The sequence below is a fragment of the Grus americana genome, chromosome 4, assembly GCF_028858705.1.
Source record: "Grus americana isolate bGruAme1 chromosome 4, bGruAme1.mat, whole genome shotgun sequence".
Classification (NCBI taxonomy): domain Eukaryota; kingdom Metazoa; phylum Chordata; class Aves; order Gruiformes; family Gruidae; genus Grus; species Grus americana.
This window is the reverse complement of record NC_072855.1, coordinates 3,416,663-3,437,018: the sequence shown is the minus strand read 5'-3', so window position 1 is coordinate 3,437,018 and position 20,356 is coordinate 3,416,663. Positions and strand designations below refer to the sequence as shown.

Below are 20,356 nucleotides of genomic sequence, written 5' to 3'. Positions count from 1 at the left end.
CCACCCCAACAACCATCATCGAGTGCAAAAGCTGCTGGCTGGGGGGGGGGGGGGGGGGGGCTGTGCCACTCCCCCTCACCTCTCCGACCACCTCGCGGGGAGAATTCGGGCACCGTAGCAAATACCCCGGTGTCCCCCTCTGTCTTTGCAACTCAGTCCCTTGGGTTTTTTTTGGGGGGGGGGGGGGGGCGGAGGGGGTCTCAGTATTACATGGCAGCAGCTTTCCTGGCCCCCCCTGCCCCCCAGGCTGGGCTGGGAAGGCTCTGGGTGTCGTGTCCCCCCCTGTAAATACTGTGCAACTCCCCAGACTGTTTATGGAGCGTGGAGCCTCATAGACGTGTTTGTACACTACAAATTCTGCAGCAGAATATTTTTTAAAACATTTGCTGGGGGGTTTTTTGGTTTTGGTTTTTGTTTTGGGGGTTTTTTTTTGTAAGCTATATTTTTGTATATTTAATTGCTATTTTAAAATTCTAATAATGCGTCTTTTTTGCTAATCACACTATTCTTAAGGAAAAACGAGGAAAGAAAAAAAAAAACCCACAAAAACAGTTTGCATGTGATTTGACTTGAACTGTAAATAAAAGCAGGTTTTTGGAAGCGGGGGTGTGTTTGCGGGGCGCAGTTTGCACCTGGGAGACCCCCGGCCATGGAAAAAAGGAGCGTTCCTCGTGGCTCAGCCCTCTGTCACCCCGGGGTGTCCCCGGTGGGGCTGGGACCCGCCAGACCCTGGAACGGGGCTGGTTTGGGGCGGGGGGGGGGGTCCCCCTGGTCCGTGTCTCCCTGCGGCAGCAGCAGCACCCCCAGGCCCGGAGCGGAGCCGGCTCGGGGAAATGAAATGGCCCCCTCGCTGCCCTGGGGGGATTGGGCACGTCCCGGGCGCGGCGTGGGGACTGCCCCACTCGGGGAGAGGTTTTCTCCTCCAAACCCGGGGCTCCAACGCCAACCGGCCACCGGGTTTGGAGTTCGGCTCCCAGCCTCGGCGCTGCGGGCTTCCTCCTCCCGCTGCCCTCCGCGCTTCACCAGAGGGGAGGAAAATCCCCTTCTCCTCCTCGCAGAGCTCTCGTCCCGGCCCCGTTTGCTCAGCTGGGACCATCCCAGGTGCCAGGGCTCCCACCTTGCCCGGTCCCCTGTCCCCTGTCCCCGCCCAGCGCGGAGGCTGCTGCCCTCTAGTGCTGGCTGCACCCCCGGAGCGGGGCTGGGCGCAGGTCCCACCTGGAGCCGTTCTTCTGCTCCACCTCCTGCAGAAGGGAAGGCGAGGAGCCGCCCTCCCGCTGCCCTCCCCACCTGCCGACAGCCCCCACAGCCCCGGGGAGCTCGCTGGGTGGGCATTCCCACGCGTGGGGCAAGGCAGCAGAGGGGCTGCTGCTGCGGCAGCAACTGAGCAGCGAGAAGGGACCCTCACTGCAAGCAACAGATAAATACCGATTTGTTTTCTTCCCCCCTCCATTAACGTGCTTTGCGATGCAATTTCCAGAGACCAAAACACAGGCAGGGAGTGAAAGGTAATTAAGGATTGCTGACAGTTTTTTTTTAATGAGCTTCTAACATCAACGGCAAGGTGAAGGAGGCATTTACAGCCATTGCACCGGGATGTTCAGATCAGCGTTCCGTTCCTCCCTTTGCTCTCCAGTGAGGAAGAACAAGACAAAAAGCAAACAAGTATATATTTGAGTATATAAAAATAACTGTAATATTTTATTACAACAAGAAAAGAAATAACAATTTACAAAAACCACACACAATACATCAGGGACTGCGGTGTTGGACATCAGCCCACACAGGATCTACTTGAAATCCACAGAAAAAGGAATTCCAGGGGAAGGGGGGCGGCAGGCTGCAGGACGGCTGCGGAGCTTTCCAAACCCTTTCACGGTGGCTTCTTCCTTCTCTCAGCCTTCAGCTCCCACAGGCCACCACCACTGGAAAACACAGAGCCGCTCTTCCATGTGGCACAAGGATTCTGAGGCGGCTTCGACACCCTCCCTGCACCCACGTGGGTGTGTAAAACCCCCGGCACTCATTAAACCTGACACCCTGCCCCCCTCCAGCACTGAAGGATCACACCAAGCAGCTCAGCACACCCTGGGCACAAGGAACTTGCGTTTCCGTGTCTTTTCCACGAGTCAAACCAGGGCCTGAGGTGTGGCTGTAAGGGGGAGGGCCCTAGAGTGGAAGCCAGGTAGATGCTGTGTGTTATATTTTATATTTCATACAGAAAGCATTAAGTGTAGAAAACCTACAGCAGCAATTCAGAACTGGAGTTGGTTTTACTACACCTACCCGGGGTATCTCGTGTGCCGTTTCACAAGAAATGGAGAAGAGAAGCTGTGGCTGCCCCTGGCTCCCTGGCAGTGTTCAAGGCCAGGTTGGATGGGGCTTTGGGCAACCTGGGCTAGTGGAGGGTGTCCCTGCCCATGGCAGGGGGTGGGACTGGGTGGGCTGTGAGGTCCCTTCCCACCCAAACCAGGCTGTGATTCCATGTAACCCTGCTCACAGCCCTTATTACCTATAAAAGTACCACGTTACACTGAATGCAGAGCGGGATACAACTGAACCCTGCACTATACCACAGGAAAAGCACAAAAATTTTCTTCTGCAGCCAGCACGCAGTAAAGATTGCCTTTCCTGTGAACGCTGCTCTCTTTTCCACCCCATTTTGTTGTCATTAAATTACTGAATGCGATCGGGAAGCTCCAGGCCCACAGTTAACTGAAGCTTAGAAAAAGCCTTGCTTTACGCTGACAGGACAGGCTTTCAGAAAATCACCCCACAGATCTAATCTAGCAAAGAGGACGTCTTCTGAAGTCACAGTTTCCTCCCCTTCCAGGCCCAAAGGAGGGGCAGGTACCATCGGTGTTTGCTGTGCTGCTCCTGTGACCCAACGGGCACGGGCTGTCTCCGCACACAGAAGGACGGCTCCTACGTGAAGCTGAGCTGCTTGGCTGGAAAGCCAGAGCACCGTACTGCAGAGAACACTCTGGGGTCATATCTCTGGTCAGCTTACATCATCAAGGGAAGGTGCAGGGGGCTTTTCAGCAAAGCAGCTCGCTCTGTCACCCTCCCTGACCGGTGAGCAGTCGGGTGCTGGCACCAACACCCCTCTCCCTAAAGATCTTCATCTGCTCACGCAAGGTCCGAGTCTGGGAGGAATTTCTGCGAAGCAAGAAAGGAAGGAGGTCTTGCTTCCACACCAAGCAGAGGAAGGACGGTCCAATACCAAACCAAAGGCATGCTGCTGCTCGTTTTTGAGCCGCTGCCCACCCTTATCAGCTCGTGTTTTCTGAGATCATTTACTCAGCATGCACTAAGCCATCACTACACCCGCACCCCGAGAGCACAGTGTCTTTAGGGGTGCCACACCACAGCAACGCGGTTTGTGGGCTGTAGGCGTGCGCAGAGAGAAGACAGCAGAGTACAGCATGCGTACAGGAAGGAGAGGTTTCCCCTGGAAACAACCAGTTTAGCGATTAATAAACATAAACCGCAACGTTACAGAGAAGATCTCAAGTGTATGAAAGAAAAAGGACTCTCTTTGGTATAGTTATACGCAGCCAAGTTTTACAACACAGGGAAAAAAAAACATCCAAACAAAAAACCCCAACGCTATTTCACCTTCAAATTTGCTTTTAGCAGACCTCGCGGTCAGAGCCTGACAGACACCCCCAGCGCCACGGGTACCGTCACAGGCTGCAGTCAGCATCGGTCCGGGCAGCTCTGGGTGCCCGAGGCACAGGGTTTGTGCTGCACCCGTGAATCAGCTGGCCAGATAGATAAGAAACTGGTTTGCGTGCCGGGGCCGATGTTCTTTCCCCTTCGCAGACAACTGACAGCCTAACCCGAACATGACACCTTTCACTCGTGGAACATAAACCGCTGCAGCTGAACTCCACAAACTCGAGCTGGGCAGACGTCAGACATTCAGCACTGAAAGGAATCTTACAGAAGGACTAGAGCGCAAGTGCTCTATTACATCACCGCCATGAAACACACGTAAAGACGACATAAAAAGGGCTATTTGATGTCAGCGACTACATGCCTGACAGATGTTGGGGACACGACCACCACCTTCGGTCAGCGTGTTTGTATCTATACTCCTTCTGAACAAACCTGTGTGGTGACGGAAGATGGGTTTCAACTGTTTACAGAGAGAAACACAACAGTCCTTTCCTCTTCCCATTAGGTCATGTACAATTAGCTTAACGGTCAGCGAGTGGATGCTTTGAAGCGAAACGTTGGCTTTGTGACTTCATCGGTGCAGTGGAGAGGATCTGCACAGAGTCAAGCCGAGTCCAGGAGTTCCAGAAGAGCACCGACTGCACCGAAATAACCCTGAAGAGCAGACAGGAATATCTATCAAAAATTCAAGTAAAGGCACACGACAGACAAGAACATCACACGTATGATGTAATTTTAGCAACTTTTCTAAGATGGTGGAAAGAAATAACTATAAGTAGGTACACTACAAAATAGATTCTAATTGTAATCGCTGCATTGGAAAGCAGAACTGTCCAGAATTATGTATACTGTCAATAGTCTTAAAAGTAAGTTCACAAGCAAGATGAAATTGGTAGTAAGCTACTACCAAGCTACTGGATTGATACGCGTAAGATTTGTGACCCTACGCTGGACACTGCAGTGACTGCAGCTGTAATAAAGCATTGGGAACCGGCTGCACCGTGTGTATCACCAACAGCTACAGACCCCACACGCCTGTTTCGCGAAGGATTTGAGTTCTGACGCAAGACAAAATTAAATTAAAAAGTCGTTTCACCTCATGTTCCAAGAAAAGTGCTTTTAACTGTCCCTTCGACCAGTAGTCCAACGCGTATGCCAGAAGCCTCATCGAGATTGTATTGATCCGAAGGAAGTTGCCGACGAACACCACTCGATTAATGTTCTGCAAGTATTAAGGAAAAAAAAAAGTAACATTAAGGCTAAATTTCTGCTTGCAACAATGAAAACCCGAGCAAGAAAAAAGTGACACTTATAGTGCCTTTTAAAAATGCCGTATGCAGCTTTTCAATTATATTTTCCGGTGAGATTTGATGAAAAAAAAAAAAACCCAACCAGCTGAAAGCGGAGGGAAATCACCAGTTGACACCAAAGCAACGAGACCCAGAGAAACTGCTTCACCCCCAACAGCTGCTCCTGGGAGCAAAGGAGTGTAACTGCCTCGGTGAGCAGGGATGGGAGCTGCAGAGAGAAGAGTTTGAATGTGTTCGCAGCTTTCTGAATTTAGAATTTTAAAACCGGACCCAAAAGAGCCGATCTACAAGCAAGAGACGACACCGAGTCGCCTTGGGGTCTGGCAGCAGCAAGAGACGGGTCGAAAGAGCACAGCGAGATCAGAAAGTACACTGAGATGGTCGGGAACTGTGCAGGGAACGGCCAGAGACAATGCCGAAAGACAAAAAAAAAAAATAGAATAAAAGAACTAAGTGACTGCTGAAAGTGTCAAGCAGGGTCTGCAGAACATTGTAAACATCCACAATTCTGCTAGAAAGCTGTACCAGCCAGGTCAGGTTAAGACAGGCTCCTCCCACACTACCCAGAGGTGTAACTACAGCCTTTCCAGCGTAGCAATTTGGATAGAATGATCGATTTTTTGCTACAAGATCTTTATACTGGCTAGAACACTGATCATCAAGTGCCATCTCCTCTGTCTCCCCCCAGCTCCACCCTCTGACTCAGCATTTAAAAAGCTGAATGGCTCTCTACTAGATCATCTGGAAAAAGAAAAAAAAAAAAAAAACAAAAAAAAGATTTACAAACCTAGAACCAACACAATTCTGAAAGAAGGGAAAAGACCAACCAAGTAGTGATATTTTGGATTTAAATCAGACTTCCAGCCAAACTTTTTAATCCCAAAATAGTTCTCCTCAGCCAAGTGATGAACTCCAAAACTTTCTTGTCCTCCAACAAGAAAATAATATCCAGTTCCTCCTCTTACCGAGGAATCGGGATGAAGTCCTACCTGCTCCTTCCCTCACATCCTACGGATTTTTCCTTCCGTCCTCACACTCGCTAACACTTTCCCCTAACGATCCAGCACGCCCTTTGCATTCAGCCGTGTACTCTAGAGCAAGGACTCAGCAGATGCAATGCGGGCAAGGCTGTTTCTAACACATCTCGCCTAGTTTCAGCGGTAAACGAAGGTGAACAGGAATTATCTGCCAAGAGAAACAGGAGTCAGGAGGATGTTTCATCCCCGTTAGCTCATCCCACAGGATCAGGCTCAGAACGGAGCGGAGAGCACGTCTCTGTTCTCTCATAGCCCTGTACAATGCTGCTTGACATGAATGCAACAAGGCAGCACTGTAAAGAAGCTGAAAGCACAAAGATTCAGGAACGGCCGTGGAAGCGGTGGGGCCTGGCCAAGAAAACGAGAGCAGCTCATGAAAACAACACAGGAAAGGTATCCAGCTCTGTGCCCCCCTTCCCTTCTCTCCCAGGGTTCCCGAGAGCTGTGGTTTATTGCACACCGACCCTTCCTCGAACCAGGGAGAAGCTGTTTTACTCCGGACCAAGCAGAGGACCTAACGAGGCCAACAGCCCACCCCTAATTCATTGCGAGCCCTTCAGTTCACAGCACAACCATCCGGCTCAAACTACACAGACAAGCAAGGACAAAATTTACTGAAGAATCCCGAACAAGCAGATTATGAGGTACTGAACGTCCAAAAAGAAGAGTATGAACGCGCATCGACACGAGCCTACGCAGGGAGAGAGATGCTGCGTGACAGCAGCACACAGGTGACGCTTCGGACAGGAAGCGACGAAACAGATTTCCCCTTAATACCTCATTAAGCGCGCACATCCGTGCTATGGAGCCAATGTTGTTAGTGATGGTTATTAAAGTCGCCTTCGCGAGGTCCTCTTTGCTGACAGATTCCCGCTTCTCCTTGCTCATCATGTTTCCAAAGCTGTAAAGACAGGTTTTGGGTTAAAGGTCCATTTGCATTCCAGGAGAAAATGGGAACTTCTAATTTAACCAAAGTGATTCATCTTGAAGTATTTATTTCTAACTTTAAAAAGCACTGCAATCAGTAATTTAGATCTGCTAGAATACAACAGCAGAAGGAACAGTTGCTCTCCTAAGACACATAAATCCAATTTTTCATCCTTGCAGCATCCCCAGTGAAAATAAAAAATCAGTCATTACCTGGATGCTACAGCCCAGCCTGGCAATCCGAATCGCTCGTAGTCTCCTCCGTAAATGTCCCGCACTAGTTTGTCTACTTTGGTACTGTCTCCGCGGGACGCCATCTCCAGGGCCTCTTCAAAGGTGGAGCAACCGGTAAGAAGGCAGCAGAGCCCAAAAAAGGTTCCCCCGCCAAGGCTGCAACACAAAGCAAAATCAAGTCACCCGCCTCGCTTCTGAAGAGACGGAGAAAGATAATGGCTCGTTCCGCTGCACGCTCGGATTACTCAGCTACGCATCCGAGTTAGCTCCGGTTGCCCCATTCCTTCAGCGGCTTCTCTTTTCAGCGAGAGCAATCTTGGAAGAGCAGCGGTTTATCTGTTATTTTCAAGTAACTTACAGCCCAAGGAATCCCAGTCCCTCGCAGCCTTCTGCAGAGGGCATGTTTCTAAACAAGAAATTAATGTTCTTATTTTTACAATCTCTGCCTTCTTCCCAGCACTTAGAGAAGTCAATTGTAAAATAAATATTAGAGGGGTAAATGGAGTATTAGGGTGCAGCTATTCAAAACTTAGGGGAAAAAACTAGGTCCTGTTCACTTTACTGTGCACTCATGCCAATAATCTGTACTGGGGGTGTTGGGTTTTATTATTATTATTATTGCTAACTTTCAGGAAATTCAGGAAAGCTTAAAGCCACAGAGCTCTTTGGCTTTGCTGGGCAACAAGAACCACATCTTCGAGAGGCGTAGCTGCAGTGGTCCAGCAGCTGTCTGGAGAATTTCTGCTGTGCCAGCATCCCTTCTGCCAAAATAAGGTAACTTTCACAAGTCAAGATGCAAATCTCTACCGGAAAGCCAACAGTTGGGAATTAAATCATTATATATGCGTTAATCTCAACGTCTGGGATCTTTCTGATGGCAAATAAAACAATTCCTGCAGCAGGGCAACTGAAAAAAAACCAAAACCAAACCAGCTTCTGAAGAGACTGGCTGCAGGAAAGAGACCAAACCATGAAATTCAGATTCCCTCTTCCAGGAGGGATCTTTGTTGGTAGAGATAAGGGACTGCAGTAAAAGCAGGAGCTCGGTCATTCAACTCGCCACCTTTATTGCAGGTTGTCCCTGAAAATGTCATTGACAACGCAGAAATGCATTCCAGGCTCTAAAATAATTCAAATTACCCCCTCCCAGCACTCACCTGGTGCCTGTTACCCGTTTATAGTTTTCTTTTGAATACACAGCCAAAATGCTGACCCCTGAGCCAATGTTCACCAAAAGGAGAGGATATGGATTCTCCAAGTTGAATGGGAGCTTCTGACATCTCTCAGCATCCGTCGGGTTTTCAAAATAGTAACATTCTGAATGTCCATTGAATCCAACTGAATCGATGTACAAAACTCCTTTAATAAGGCAATCGAGTTCATCTAGCTTACAAAGCTGGAGGTCACCCATCTGGCGGGGGGGGGGGGAAAAAAAAAAGAAGAATATTCAAGAAGTAGCTCAGGATCTCAAGTGTTTATGCTCAAGGCTAGAAAATCGCATTCACTGCCAGCTAAATTCAGCTATCTCCATTACTGCCTGCGGTGGCTGAGAGAAGCACAGATCGCAGGAGGGCTCCGTCTTTCTCCACGTACGTGGACTGCCAGCTACCCCGGCCCTAAAGCATGCAGGTGTGGCAGAGGGGGGAAACAACAACTGGATCCACAGATGGATACCAAGAGCATCTCATCAACTTCCAAGGGCCTGATTTAGGCCCTGACTCTGAGGCATCAGCACGAAAAACAAAGAAAAATGAGAAGGGACTTCACTGCTGGGCCAAAAAACCCCAACCAAAAAACCACGCAGACAACAGAGGAAGTTATGAAATTGTTTTCCCCTCATGTCACTGCCTCAACTGCACAAAACCCCTCTTTATTTGGTGCATTTTTTCAAGCCCTGGTTAAATGAGGTATTTATCGCACACGTTTTTCACCTATGAACAAGAATCAAACTTATAACAAAGCCACATGATGATGTCAAGCTCCAGTTACTAACCTCCTTTCAGTTAACTCACCACTAAATTTGAGCCTTAATCAGGTCACTCCATTAGAAACAGAACCACACGAGTAAAGGAACAATAAAACAAATACTAAGCACGTGAAAGACAGCAATGAGAAAAAAAAAACGCACAAGACTGAGATCAGCATAATCAGAGATTAATAACACAGAGAAAGTCTTGTAAGAGCACACGCCATGGAAGTTAGCGAGTAATTTTAGCGTTACAGGAATGTTACACGTGCTTTCAGGAAAGAAAGTATCCTAATTTGGAGATGTGAACTTGACTCCACATGCTCTTTCCTGAACCAAGTTTAATTACAGTTAGGGTACACTCTTCCAAAGCTAAGATTTAGAGAAGTTTTAGAGTCTGCAGAGAAAATTTTCTAGTTTTAAGCTTTAAAAAAAAATTGTCACTACCAGATCCTAATCGTATAGAAGCCAAAAATGCATACTGTGCGAAAGTCCTGCTCAAATTTGTACGCTCCACCTCCTGTGGCACATAAGGTAGTATGGAGGCTCGAGAAGTGTTTTTCGCTTCCCATTTGAATAAAAGCAGGCATGTCATGAGTAGGAAAGCGTATAAAGTGCAGATTGCCTTTACGTCCACACAGGGTAAGGTCCTTTAGTTCAAGGTGCACATCCCGAATGCCTGTAGATCCATAGGCTACATTTGATGTCAGGTATTTGCGGATGCTTTTGAGATTTTCCACTTCCTCCTCTTCCTCTTCAGCAGTGATGTCCTTTGGTTCAAAATAAACAAGTTTGACCAAGGTCCCTCCAATATCCAAGCCAAACCAAGGGAAGACTAAAGAGAGGAGAGAAAGAAAAAAAGATAAAGAAACAGGGTATGATACTGTCATACCACACACAAATACTTATAAAATGAAATAATTCACGCGATGCTCTAGGGACTCCCAAATGCAGGCCTGGTTTATTTGTTCATGTCTAACATGGAAAAAAACGTTAGCAGTCCGGTCTGCCTTTGACAAGTGTGGCTGAGACTCCTCTGGACGTGGACTTAAACTCCTGTTTCGAGATCCCTCGCGTTCAGGAGCACCCAACATTTGATATGCAATACTCAGAATACTTACATCACCACCACACAGCACCGCAGATACTCACAGCGCAGCTCTGACGGTATCTGTACACCCGCCAGACGCTGCTGCAATTTTCATCCCCAGCTATTTTTTTATAAAGTTCTGAGCCAGAGCCAAGGATAATACCAGTGCTTTGACATCAAAGGGATGTACAAACGTTAACTAATTACAACACAAAACTGAGGTAGACAAGTAATCTAAGATGCCCCAGGGAGACAAAACCAAATGTCTAATTGGATTATTTTATTAGTCAAATTCCCCCATGGTACAAAATATGCATTAGCATCAGCCCAGCAACGTTTACAGCTGTATTAGATAATGAGCTTCTTGGAAAAGATCAAGAGAAAACCCTGATCAGATGGAATCTGCGATTAGAGCTGAGAACTGGAACAGATTAATATTATTATTAATGAGCTAAAGGATAGGCTAGAGCTAATGAGATACACAGGCTCCACAGCAAAGAGAAAAATGTAGCCACATGTTACAGCTGATGGCAGCAGGATTAAACCCTTATGGTTTTTTCTAAAAGGAGAAAAGGAATGTTTAGAAAATAAACCTGAATGCAGCATAGGTGTTACTAATGTTCCTCTGGAAAAAAGGAGCTCGGGTTTTAGAAAAAATTCTTACATGTCAGAGACAGGCATGATAACATGCTACTGTTATTTCTGCAAAATACGTTTGCTTATCTGCAGACAGATAGATAAGCATGCGACATGAAGCAGTTCCTACCACCATCTGAAAGCGGATATCCCTCCGGTTAAACTCGAGGAAGCGGCAGCCATCCCCAGAACGCAGAACTGCCCAAGCAAGAGCACGTTCCTTGTCCCCCCATCCCAGCAGTGCAGGAGACTCAAGCTGCAAGAGCACTGAGCAGTCAGAGAGCAATACCCAAATACCCAGAGGCAGCACTTAAGAAAGCTGAACAGCAAAGAAAACAACTTCAGGGCAGGAGGGAAACTCACTCCCAAAGAAAAGGATCTTTGAAAAGCCACAAGACAGGCAAGCACATGTTTGAAGATGATGCTCTCTCTCTTCGGCGGGTTAACCTGGTTGCTGTACAGAGCGGAGATAAAACAGGCGCTTTTAGAGCATCACAGTCCCCCAGGAGCTGCTAGAGCCATCAGTTACCCATGTTATTTATAAACTGCTGAGTTATTTTTATATATTTACATCGAGGCCACCCCCAACCATCACCAAAAGAAATCTTGAAAGAAAGCGCAAGCTCTATTTTAGAGGGCAGATCCAATCTCAATCATCCTCTATTTCTAATGCATTTACTTCGAACAAAAACAGACATAAAAATAACTGTTCATGAATGAAAGAGAGAGAGAAGTTTGAATCACAGTCCAACGGAGAGAGAAAGCAGGAGCAATTCAAGGACTTTTTTCATGGCAATTTCTCATTCTGTACTCCAGAAATCAGAATTGCAAACTCTGTTAGCATTTCAGGATGGAAAGTCTACCAAGTGCTTTACTAGGAGAAAAGTTTAGCATGTGTATTTTACTTCAAAACTCCGTCTTGGAAACCTTACTATGGCTAAATTAAACAGTTAAGTTACTTCTCAAGGGAGGAAGGCTGGCTGCCTGGGCCTCATCACGTAACGTCAGGAGAACCATATTCCTGGGGACACCAGACCAGGAGGAGCCCAAGACCCCAGAGTTAAGCGCAGGGAAAGGCAGGAAGGCCAAACGCCAGGATTTCTGTACCCCCAAAAGAAAGGGCCTTGTCGTGGAGGAGTGTGGCAACAGCAGCTGAGCTGGCAAATGGAAGCGACAGAGACCACGATCACTCCAACAGGGAGATGGATACCCTACTGCTGTGTGGTGGGCATCAGGGCAGCAAACTCACCCGCTCGTCCCAACATCTCAAACCTAAAAACCTGTACACAGGCCTCCTCATGCCATATTAAAGCTACCTCCAACATGGCATATACATCCTAAGTCAGCAGTCCCCATATCAACAGCAGAATAGGACACCCCCCGCAAAGTGTTTTGTCTTTCTTTGAACCAGTCCTAGATCTATCAACCAACTACCGCAGAAAGATGCTTTGAACAAGGATCGTGCCCTGCTATTGAGAGAAGAAACAATAAAAATGCCATCAGAGTCACAGAGGTAAAAACAGCGCATTGGCAGCCAAACCAGAGCTGCTGCTGCGGCTCCTGTCCCTCCAGTGACTGTAACTGTCAACACCGCTCTATTTAAATACCCAGTTCACGTACAGAATCACTAAAACCAGTCTCCTCACATGCACTGTGCTTTTCAATACTGCATAAACTCTGTTGGAAAAGTAGTAAGCTCTATGCGAGGTGAACAGGAAGAGCTTTCCCCACGTTACTCAGCCAAGTCTTCTCCTGTCTGTCGTGGTCGCTGACATCCTGGACTCCCTTCTCACAAATTTCCCACTCTTAAAAGCACTTGGCTGCTTTGTCATCTCTGCTCTGACGAAGGGATCGGTTCCAGAAAGCTCCAGTACTGGTGCCGGGAAACTTCCTTTTGATTTCTGGAATATATTTGTTCCTGTCAGGACATGCAATCTTTCTTCTGCATTATGAAGCCTACACATTTTGGTTTTTTTTTTTTTTTAAAGCATCCCCACCTTCGTATTTAGAGACAGCAGTCCTCAGTCCTCTCCCCAACCTCACTTTGCCAGGCAACGCAAGGGGAGAAACAGGGAGAGAGCACAGGGTGGGATCTTGGAGATGTCTTCATTGGGGTGCAGCAGAAAAACATCCAAACATTAAGGCACGGTGCCCCGCTGAAGCCACATCACTGAAACCGCCATACGGGCTGCTTCGTCACAAGCTAACGGGCTTGCACTTCGGTGCCAACACTCAGCTGGTAGTACCTGTGTTTATTCAGTAGAATAACACTAGTTCATTTTAAGGCTGGCTGTGAAGTTCACATACCAAACTCCTGTGTTCAGGGCAACAAACCTTCCAGATTTGAGGGCATGAGAATCATCAATTCGGTCCACCAGTTTAGGAAGCTTTCCTAGTCACAAAAAAAAGACAGCAGCTCCTTAGAAACTTCATCCGAGCTCATTCTCAGTACCCTCAAAACCTTCAAATTTTTAATATCTATAAATTGACTTTTTATTCAGGTGTTGTTACAGCTGCCACTGAACTAGCAGAACATCAAGCGTGGGATTAAACCACGCCAGTTATCCACTCTCCGGCACACCAGAAGACACAGTTAACGGGGAAACAGGAACACTGCCTGCAGAGCTGGGTGTAAACCGCAGTCAGGTTGGGCTCAGGACTTATTAGTCTTCACTCAGCACTGGTCCTAGTAAACCCCAGCTGGCCCCAAAAAGGGCATCCAACCCCCTGTGCAGGGACAGAGGCTCAGACCAGAGCTGGCTTCACACATCTGCACAGCACCAGCTGCAGAAAGCCTCTGCCTGCAGCAGCTGGTGTTCTCCATCTGCCAACAGCTCGGCTATACCTTCAGGAAGTCACCAGGGATAAATTCTAAAAGATAGCCTATTAAGGTAATTAACTGAAACCAAATGATTCTTAATTATGGATCTCTTGTTATATACATCTCAGCAACAGGTTAAGAATCCAAGGAAGAAGCATGCTAGCTCAAAATTAAGTACTGCTTTACCATACCGTAAAGGATTTTCTATGCAGTAAAACCTGCACAGAGCACTCAAATCATCTGGAGCATGGACAAAACTCCCCCTATAGACCCATTTTTGCAGGAAAGAGGTGTGGCACACAAACGAGAGGAGGAAATTATTTCAACGACATGTACAACCAGGTTTTTTTTTCCTTACATTGACAGGAAGTCAGCCAACGTGAACATGCAGGGCAGCAACAGCTCTTCCATATCCGGGAACTAGAAAAATCCATGCCTTCAAAGGGAGGAAGGAGGAAGCTCTCTTGGATGAACGCCATCACCATCTGCTACTGAGATTTCTCTTAAAACGCTTATTTTTCCCCAACATCTACAATGCAGTTGAAAGCTATCTGATGATCTCTCCCTTGTAAGCCTCCACAGCATTTTTTCCAAGAGAGGTGCTGCAGAAGACGGCAGATCTAGAGCAGCGTGAGAACTGGTGGCATCCAGGAGCCCTTGGGCAGCCCGGAGGCTGATCTGTCTCAGTCAGAGTTCTGCTGAAATAATCATCACAAGAAGGTGCCAGCTTTAATGGCCAAGGCAGAAAACGCAAACGCTGCCTCTCTTCACCACCTTCCTGCTGCTACTTGGAGCCCTCGGTGCTGGGAAAGAGCCTGGCACGTCTCTCTTTCCCCAACGACGGGGAGGATGAGAAACTCGTAGGCAGAGCACGGGAAGAGCATCGCAGTGCAAACTTCTGGACTCTCCTCCTGCCCAGCACCTTCTGGGAAGCGTTTAGGCTCTCACAGAGTGTTTGGACATGTACAAGAAAGGCAGGAAATCCTCTTCTCAAAGCCAGAATTGCTCTCCGTTCAAAACCTCCTACAGTCTTTTCCTTAAAGAAACTCTCTATATTACTTTGTTAGCACGATGACAGCCACTAGCCCCACTCTCAAACACTGCGTAAGAGAAAAAATAGATCCAACGGTATTCAGTGTGAAACGTAGCAGGGGTACAAAGGAGGTGACTTAAGGAACTGGCACGATTGTGGCACCACTCAGCAGATCAGGCACGTAACGACAAGCCTTATTTTCATTTGCCTCCCTAACGCAACAAACTGCAGCAGCAGTTATAAAGCATCTTTAATGCCAATTTTTTTCTCCAAGAAAAAAATTCTTCATCTTTTGGCCTGACAAAGTATTGTTTTCCCTTAGGGCAGAGGCTTTTAAAAAGCAGCTCTATACATACATTTCCATACACACAACATACATACAGCTCTTTGTCTTAAAAATAAACTTTCTTCTAACTGGCAGACCTACAGATATGCAACAACAAACAAAAGACCAGTCGGCAAACAAAGTTAAGAGCATACAGCAAGCACTACATAACCTTGCACACAGAAAAGCTTAAGGATGATACTATGTGTTCCCACAGCAAGAGCTGCCACCCTCCCTTCAAATCCCTTTGAGAGCTAGAGTGTAAGCTCTTTGGGGCAAGAAAAATAGAATGCCTTTATTTGTTATGTAAATTACTTGATAAAACTGGACACTACATTAATAAAAAAAAAAACCTCCACAGACTTGTTTTGAAAGCTGCAGAAGCGTCAAGATGAAAGAGGCGATATAATTAAAGATCTCCATGGTGGATTTTCTTCATACGATAAGCAGCTCAAGTTGTATTCCAGACTGATCCTTAAGTTATGAGCCAATTATACCAGAAGCTAAAAAGATTAGCCTGCAGAGCAATGAAGACTGACAATTTAGCTGAGCATATGACAGCATCTCCACGCTTACTCTAAAATATTCAATGTTATATATTAATAGTGTTATACCACAATGGAAATTTTACAACTGGGAAAAAAAAATATTAATCGGCATTTAATATAAAGTGACACTAAGTCTACATATCCTCCCAACTCTAAAAATAGGCTCTGCTAGGAATTCATATTTCATACACAATTCCAAAACATAAAAAGGTATTTAAAAAATCAAAGCTTACATTTGGTACTGCAAAGGAGCTGCCAAAACAGTCTTTTATGTGTACCTCTACTTGGGATAGTGTCTATATTGAGAATTTAAAGCACAGTGCACATTATGTCTTTGCATGATTCTGATAGAAGATAATAAAACTTTAAAAAAAAGAAAAGTGTCAGTTGAAAGGACTACAGAACGGATGAGGACATGCTTTTTGTTTGTCCTTCGTGATGTTTTAGGTATAGGCTTTCTTTTGGAATTCACCTTGCAATACAAATACACTTTATGCGGCTTACTTCCCCTCCCCTTTTGTCAAACAGTAAACCATCAAAAGCATCAAAACAAGCTTCCCCCCCCACCCAGGCTACAAAAAGGAGAAGCATACTTTGTTACCCAGGGAAATAACCTAACCTCATCTCTGTGAAGGAAACCAGGTTTTGGGGAAGGAGAAGAGTGGTGCAGCAGCACAGGAGAGCTAAGAGGGAGTGAGGGAAAGGGAAAAGGGGGGAGGCTGATGAACTGAATCGCTGACCTATTTCTTTTATCATAAGAAAGATCCATTACAAAAAATACTCCCCTGCTTATTAAGATTTGGTCATCATTGGGTTTATGCCTGGCACTTAACCCTACCCACAGCAAGCTATTTGGTATCCCACAGTTACGTTAAATGTAAATGTGACAATCCTCTTTATTCATCTGCGGTATTTCCAGTCCAGTTTGTCAGTGTAGACTTCACTATTAGTACCAATAATTCGTTACCAGAAAGAAATTCTGCTGTATTGTCTCTGGAGCTGATAAAGCTTTTTCTAGATTATCATTTCTGCCTGTAAAAATAATCCTGCTGAGCTCCCCTTCACACCCCACCGACATAATACTCCAAGCAGCAAGGAGCTTCAACAAATCTCTGCTTCACACCATTTTCAGGGACACTCCTCACTCCTTTCCAAGAGCAACAGCGTCCTTGACTTCTCCTCCTTTTACATGTGGCATACTGAAAATCATGGCATCTGCGACCAAGCTCTTTAGTTCCTATGAAGCACACTGAGGAGCATTAATAACCCGAGATACACGAAGGCACGCAGCTTGGACGTCGGTTGTACTGTCGCAGGTCAGGTTATTTCAGATATATCCAATCTAATTTCTCTCAGTCTCAGACCTTCCCTGATCTCTGCAGTGAAACAGTCCTCGCTGCACATTACTGGTACGGACAGACGATGAGGGAGGAAGAAAGATCATGAGTTTGAACCGCAGCCCGCTGAAATCCTTTCATTCCTGGGGAAGCGGAGCTCATCTGCCAGGGCATCTGCCAGCACAGGCAGCAAGACAAGCCTCAAGGTCACCAAGCTCGTTTGCCACATACCAGCAGCAGACAAGTGGGAACTAAAGTAGGACATTTTTGATCAGACGCCCATTAAGCGGTTTGCTTTCATTTAGGCTTGCTTGTAACCTTCTGTAAGGTGGGATTGAGCATTTTAACTTCAAAGTGTAATTTACTTTGACATCAGACGTTGTCCCTATTAAGGGAGTACTCGCCCAAGCACATTTCTCTTCCGGTTACCACAAAAATCCTTCAGGAAAGACAGGCTATGTTGTAATCCCAAATCCTGTCTTGGAAGCTGCCAGAACCCCTGTTTTTCTAAAAGTATCCCACGCCAGTCCCTGCACTGAACTTCACCGCAGCAAAGCAGCACCTCAACGCCCAGCTTTAATCTAAATTTTCCATAGAAGACACAGAAACTGCCCTCGAGCAAGGCAGAAAAGTATAATCACCTAATGTACAGCTCCATCTAAGTCCACCCTAGTTTTCCTACCAGAGATCTCCTTCATTGCCCTACAGCTGACTGCAACCCATTAACTAGCATGCCTCCAATTAACAACCCACAGCTCCCACTGGTAGGTTTTGCTGTGATTTCCTTCGAACAACAGCCACAGAAGTGGACTTTCACGTACAAAGTTGGGTTTGCTGCATCTGAATCGCAAGGATGCTCACACTGCTCATGCCATTACACCCCGCTACTAACTTTCTCTTTCATTCTATTAACTTTTGGGTAAGCAGAAAACCCGTTATTCAACATTAACTTTACAATCATTTCCTGGTGCAGGATCACTCCTGTCACGCAGCACGATCTGGAAATGAAAGGAGAGGCAAAGGGAACGCAGGTTAGCACAGCCACGCTGACGTTACATGAGCATCGCTGGGCTGCGCTCACCTGAAATCAGTAACGCAAGCAGCATCCAGTTCAGCAAGTATCTCTAGAAGTCTTTTGAAATATAATTCCTATTTTTCACACTAAGGGCAAAAGGGAAGCTTCCTTTTTTTCCAGCAACCAAAAAAAAAAAGAAAAAGAACACTATTTAAAACTTTACATTAACACGGTAACAATAACACCTCACCGCTGCCAGCCAACAGCCTTGCTACGAGATGCAGGACAATTTTGATTCCTGTTTTCAGCTTGGACTCATTTGCTGACGTCCTTTTAACAGCTGCACAGGTAACAGGGAACTATGCTGATGCTATTTTATTTTCAGCGTATGGCAACTTCCTCCCAAGAGGAAGGACTCTAGCACAAGTAAAGGAATAATCACTCAGTTCCACTTCAAACATGGCTGAAGTAAGTCACCAGCCACCACCACCTGAACAGCAGCTCCTGCTGCTGCCAAAATGAAGGCTGCCATCCATTTTGCACCTGCTTACTCCACGGACCATTTCCAATACGGCATTTAAAAATGTGGTTCAGGGAACTGTTTCTTCTTTACACAGCCTGGTTTGGTCTGTGTCCCATCCCTGCCAAACCTGCAGGGTTCTCCCCTCCCCACATTTACACCATTCTCTTTGCTCTCCGTTGCTTTTCTTCCACCAGTCACCAGTCCAGCCACACAGCCTTCACCCCCTGGCTCTGGCTGCAGACCCTGGCCCCTCCATCTGTCCTTCCATCTCCCTTTCCCCACCCCGTGTCCTTACCAGTGACCTTCCCTCTCCCCTCTGGTCCAAAGGCCCCACTCGGGCACCTCAGCACCCACCACAGCCCCAACCTCTGTGCCCTGTCCCACCAGGCCAGGCACCATCTCACCCTCAGCCTCCCAGAGCTCCTGCAGCTCAGCTTGTCCCAACCTGCCAGGCCAGCGTCCGTGTCCCCACCATGCTGCCCCAGCACCTCACGCCACTGCTCCCCCCCAGCATCACCCACTGGGGAGCCCCCAGCCCCACCCACCCCGCCCCCGCCCCCCTCACCCCGCCCCCGCCCCCCTCCCGACCCCACCCACTCTAGCTCCACCCATTCCAGCTCATTACCATAAGCCCCACCCCCGCCCCGCTGCCAGCCTTTAAACTCCTCCTACGGCCCCGCCCCCGCGGCAGCCCCCACCGCCCCCCCTCTTCCCCCCCCCCCGCCGCCCCACACTCACGCGGGCGGTTCTTGCGGACCGAGTCCCGCCGCTGGCGGCTGACGGAGCCGCCCCGTTCGCGGGGCTGAGGCCCCGCCGCGCTGTCAATGCTCGCCGCGCCGCTGCTCCTCCGCCGCGGGGGTCCGGCGTCCGCTCCCCCGCGCCGCCGCGGCTTCTCCTCCGCGCCGCCGCCATTGCGTAGCGGCTCCATCCGCGGCGCGGCCCGGCCCCATGGGCCGCCCGCCCCGCCGCGCCGTGTTCCCCACAGCCGCCACCGCCGCAGCCACCGCCTCCAGCGCGCCTGCGCTAACGGCCCCCCGCGCGGCGCGCGCGCCCCCGGCCCCGAGGGGGCGGGATAGGCTGTGAGGGTGACCCCCCAATCCGCGCCCTCCGCCGCACAGAGCGACAGGCGGCTTCGCCAATAGGAGACAGGGATTGGACGACAGCGGGGCGCCAGGCCCTCCCCCCGCTGTCGGCCGCTGATAAGTGACAAGCGCGGCTATCCAATCGAATGCGCGAGCTCGGTATGGGGCGGGGATTAAAGCGCCCGCGGGGGCAGGCCGATATGCGGCAGCGTTGGCCTATAGTTTTCCTTTGGAAAGAGAATGACACGACAGCTGTCCAATGATGTGAGGGGGATGCCCATTCGGGGCGGGAGAAGGCAGCCTGATTGACAGGACGGGTAACTATGGCAACGCAGAAGGGGGGCCGAAGGGACGACCGCAGTAGGCCCGGTTAGGCTGATGCCGCGCAGGGAGGGGGGCTGCTTTGCATACGATTTGCATATGCAAATAGCGACACCTCCCTCATCACCTCACTGCGAGGAGCCCCTGCGGCCCCCTGGCCCCCCACCATGTCGGGTCTGCGCCCCACGACCTCCACCTGGGGCCTAAACCTCCTCACTCCTAGCTCCAAGCCAGCCCTTCCCCATCCGCGGGATGCCCAAGACCGTCACTGCTGATGCTGCCGGTGAGGACGCCCTGTCCCAAAGGCGTACGTGAAAGCTTCGTCTTCAGAGGCTGCCTCTCTGGGCCACGTTAGCGGCACTAACACAAAGTGACACAGAATCAGATGCTTCTGAGCTCGACACGTCCCGGAGGACATCCGGCCTTGGGGAGAGCTAAGGCTTCCCTCCTACAGAGGAAGAGACAGACGGACA

General features: G+C 48.4%; 1 protein-coding gene across 8 annotated transcripts; it reads right to left on the bottom strand.

Annotated features, from left to right (window-relative positions):
* Positions 1 to 1,669: 1,669 nt before the first annotated feature.
* PANK2 (pantothenate kinase 2) lies at positions 1,670 to 19,525 on the bottom strand. Of its 8 annotated transcripts, none has more exons than XM_054823579.1 (9): positions 14,058 to 16,063; positions 12,876 to 13,270; positions 12,615 to 12,779; positions 9,778 to 9,987; positions 8,344 to 8,597; positions 7,166 to 7,342; positions 6,803 to 6,926; positions 4,775 to 4,900; positions 1,670 to 4,332 (listed from the first exon to the last, which is right to left on the bottom strand). In XM_054823579.1, exons 5-9 carry the CDS (start codon positions 8,595 to 8,597, stop codon positions 4,282 to 4,284), a joined length of 732 nt encoding a protein of 243 aa, XP_054679554.1. In that variant the 5' UTR covers positions 9,778 to 9,987; positions 12,615 to 12,779; positions 12,876 to 13,270; positions 14,058 to 16,063; the 3' UTR covers positions 1,670 to 4,281. The 8 variants fall into 8 exon arrangements, with proteins under 8 accessions (XP_054679554.1, XP_054679553.1, XP_054679551.1 ...); XM_054823578.1 differs by having other exon boundaries at positions 12,615 to 13,124; positions 13,213 to 13,270; XM_054823576.1 differs by having other exon boundaries at positions 12,615 to 13,270.
* Between the last annotated feature and the right edge of the window lie 831 nt (positions 19,526 to 20,356).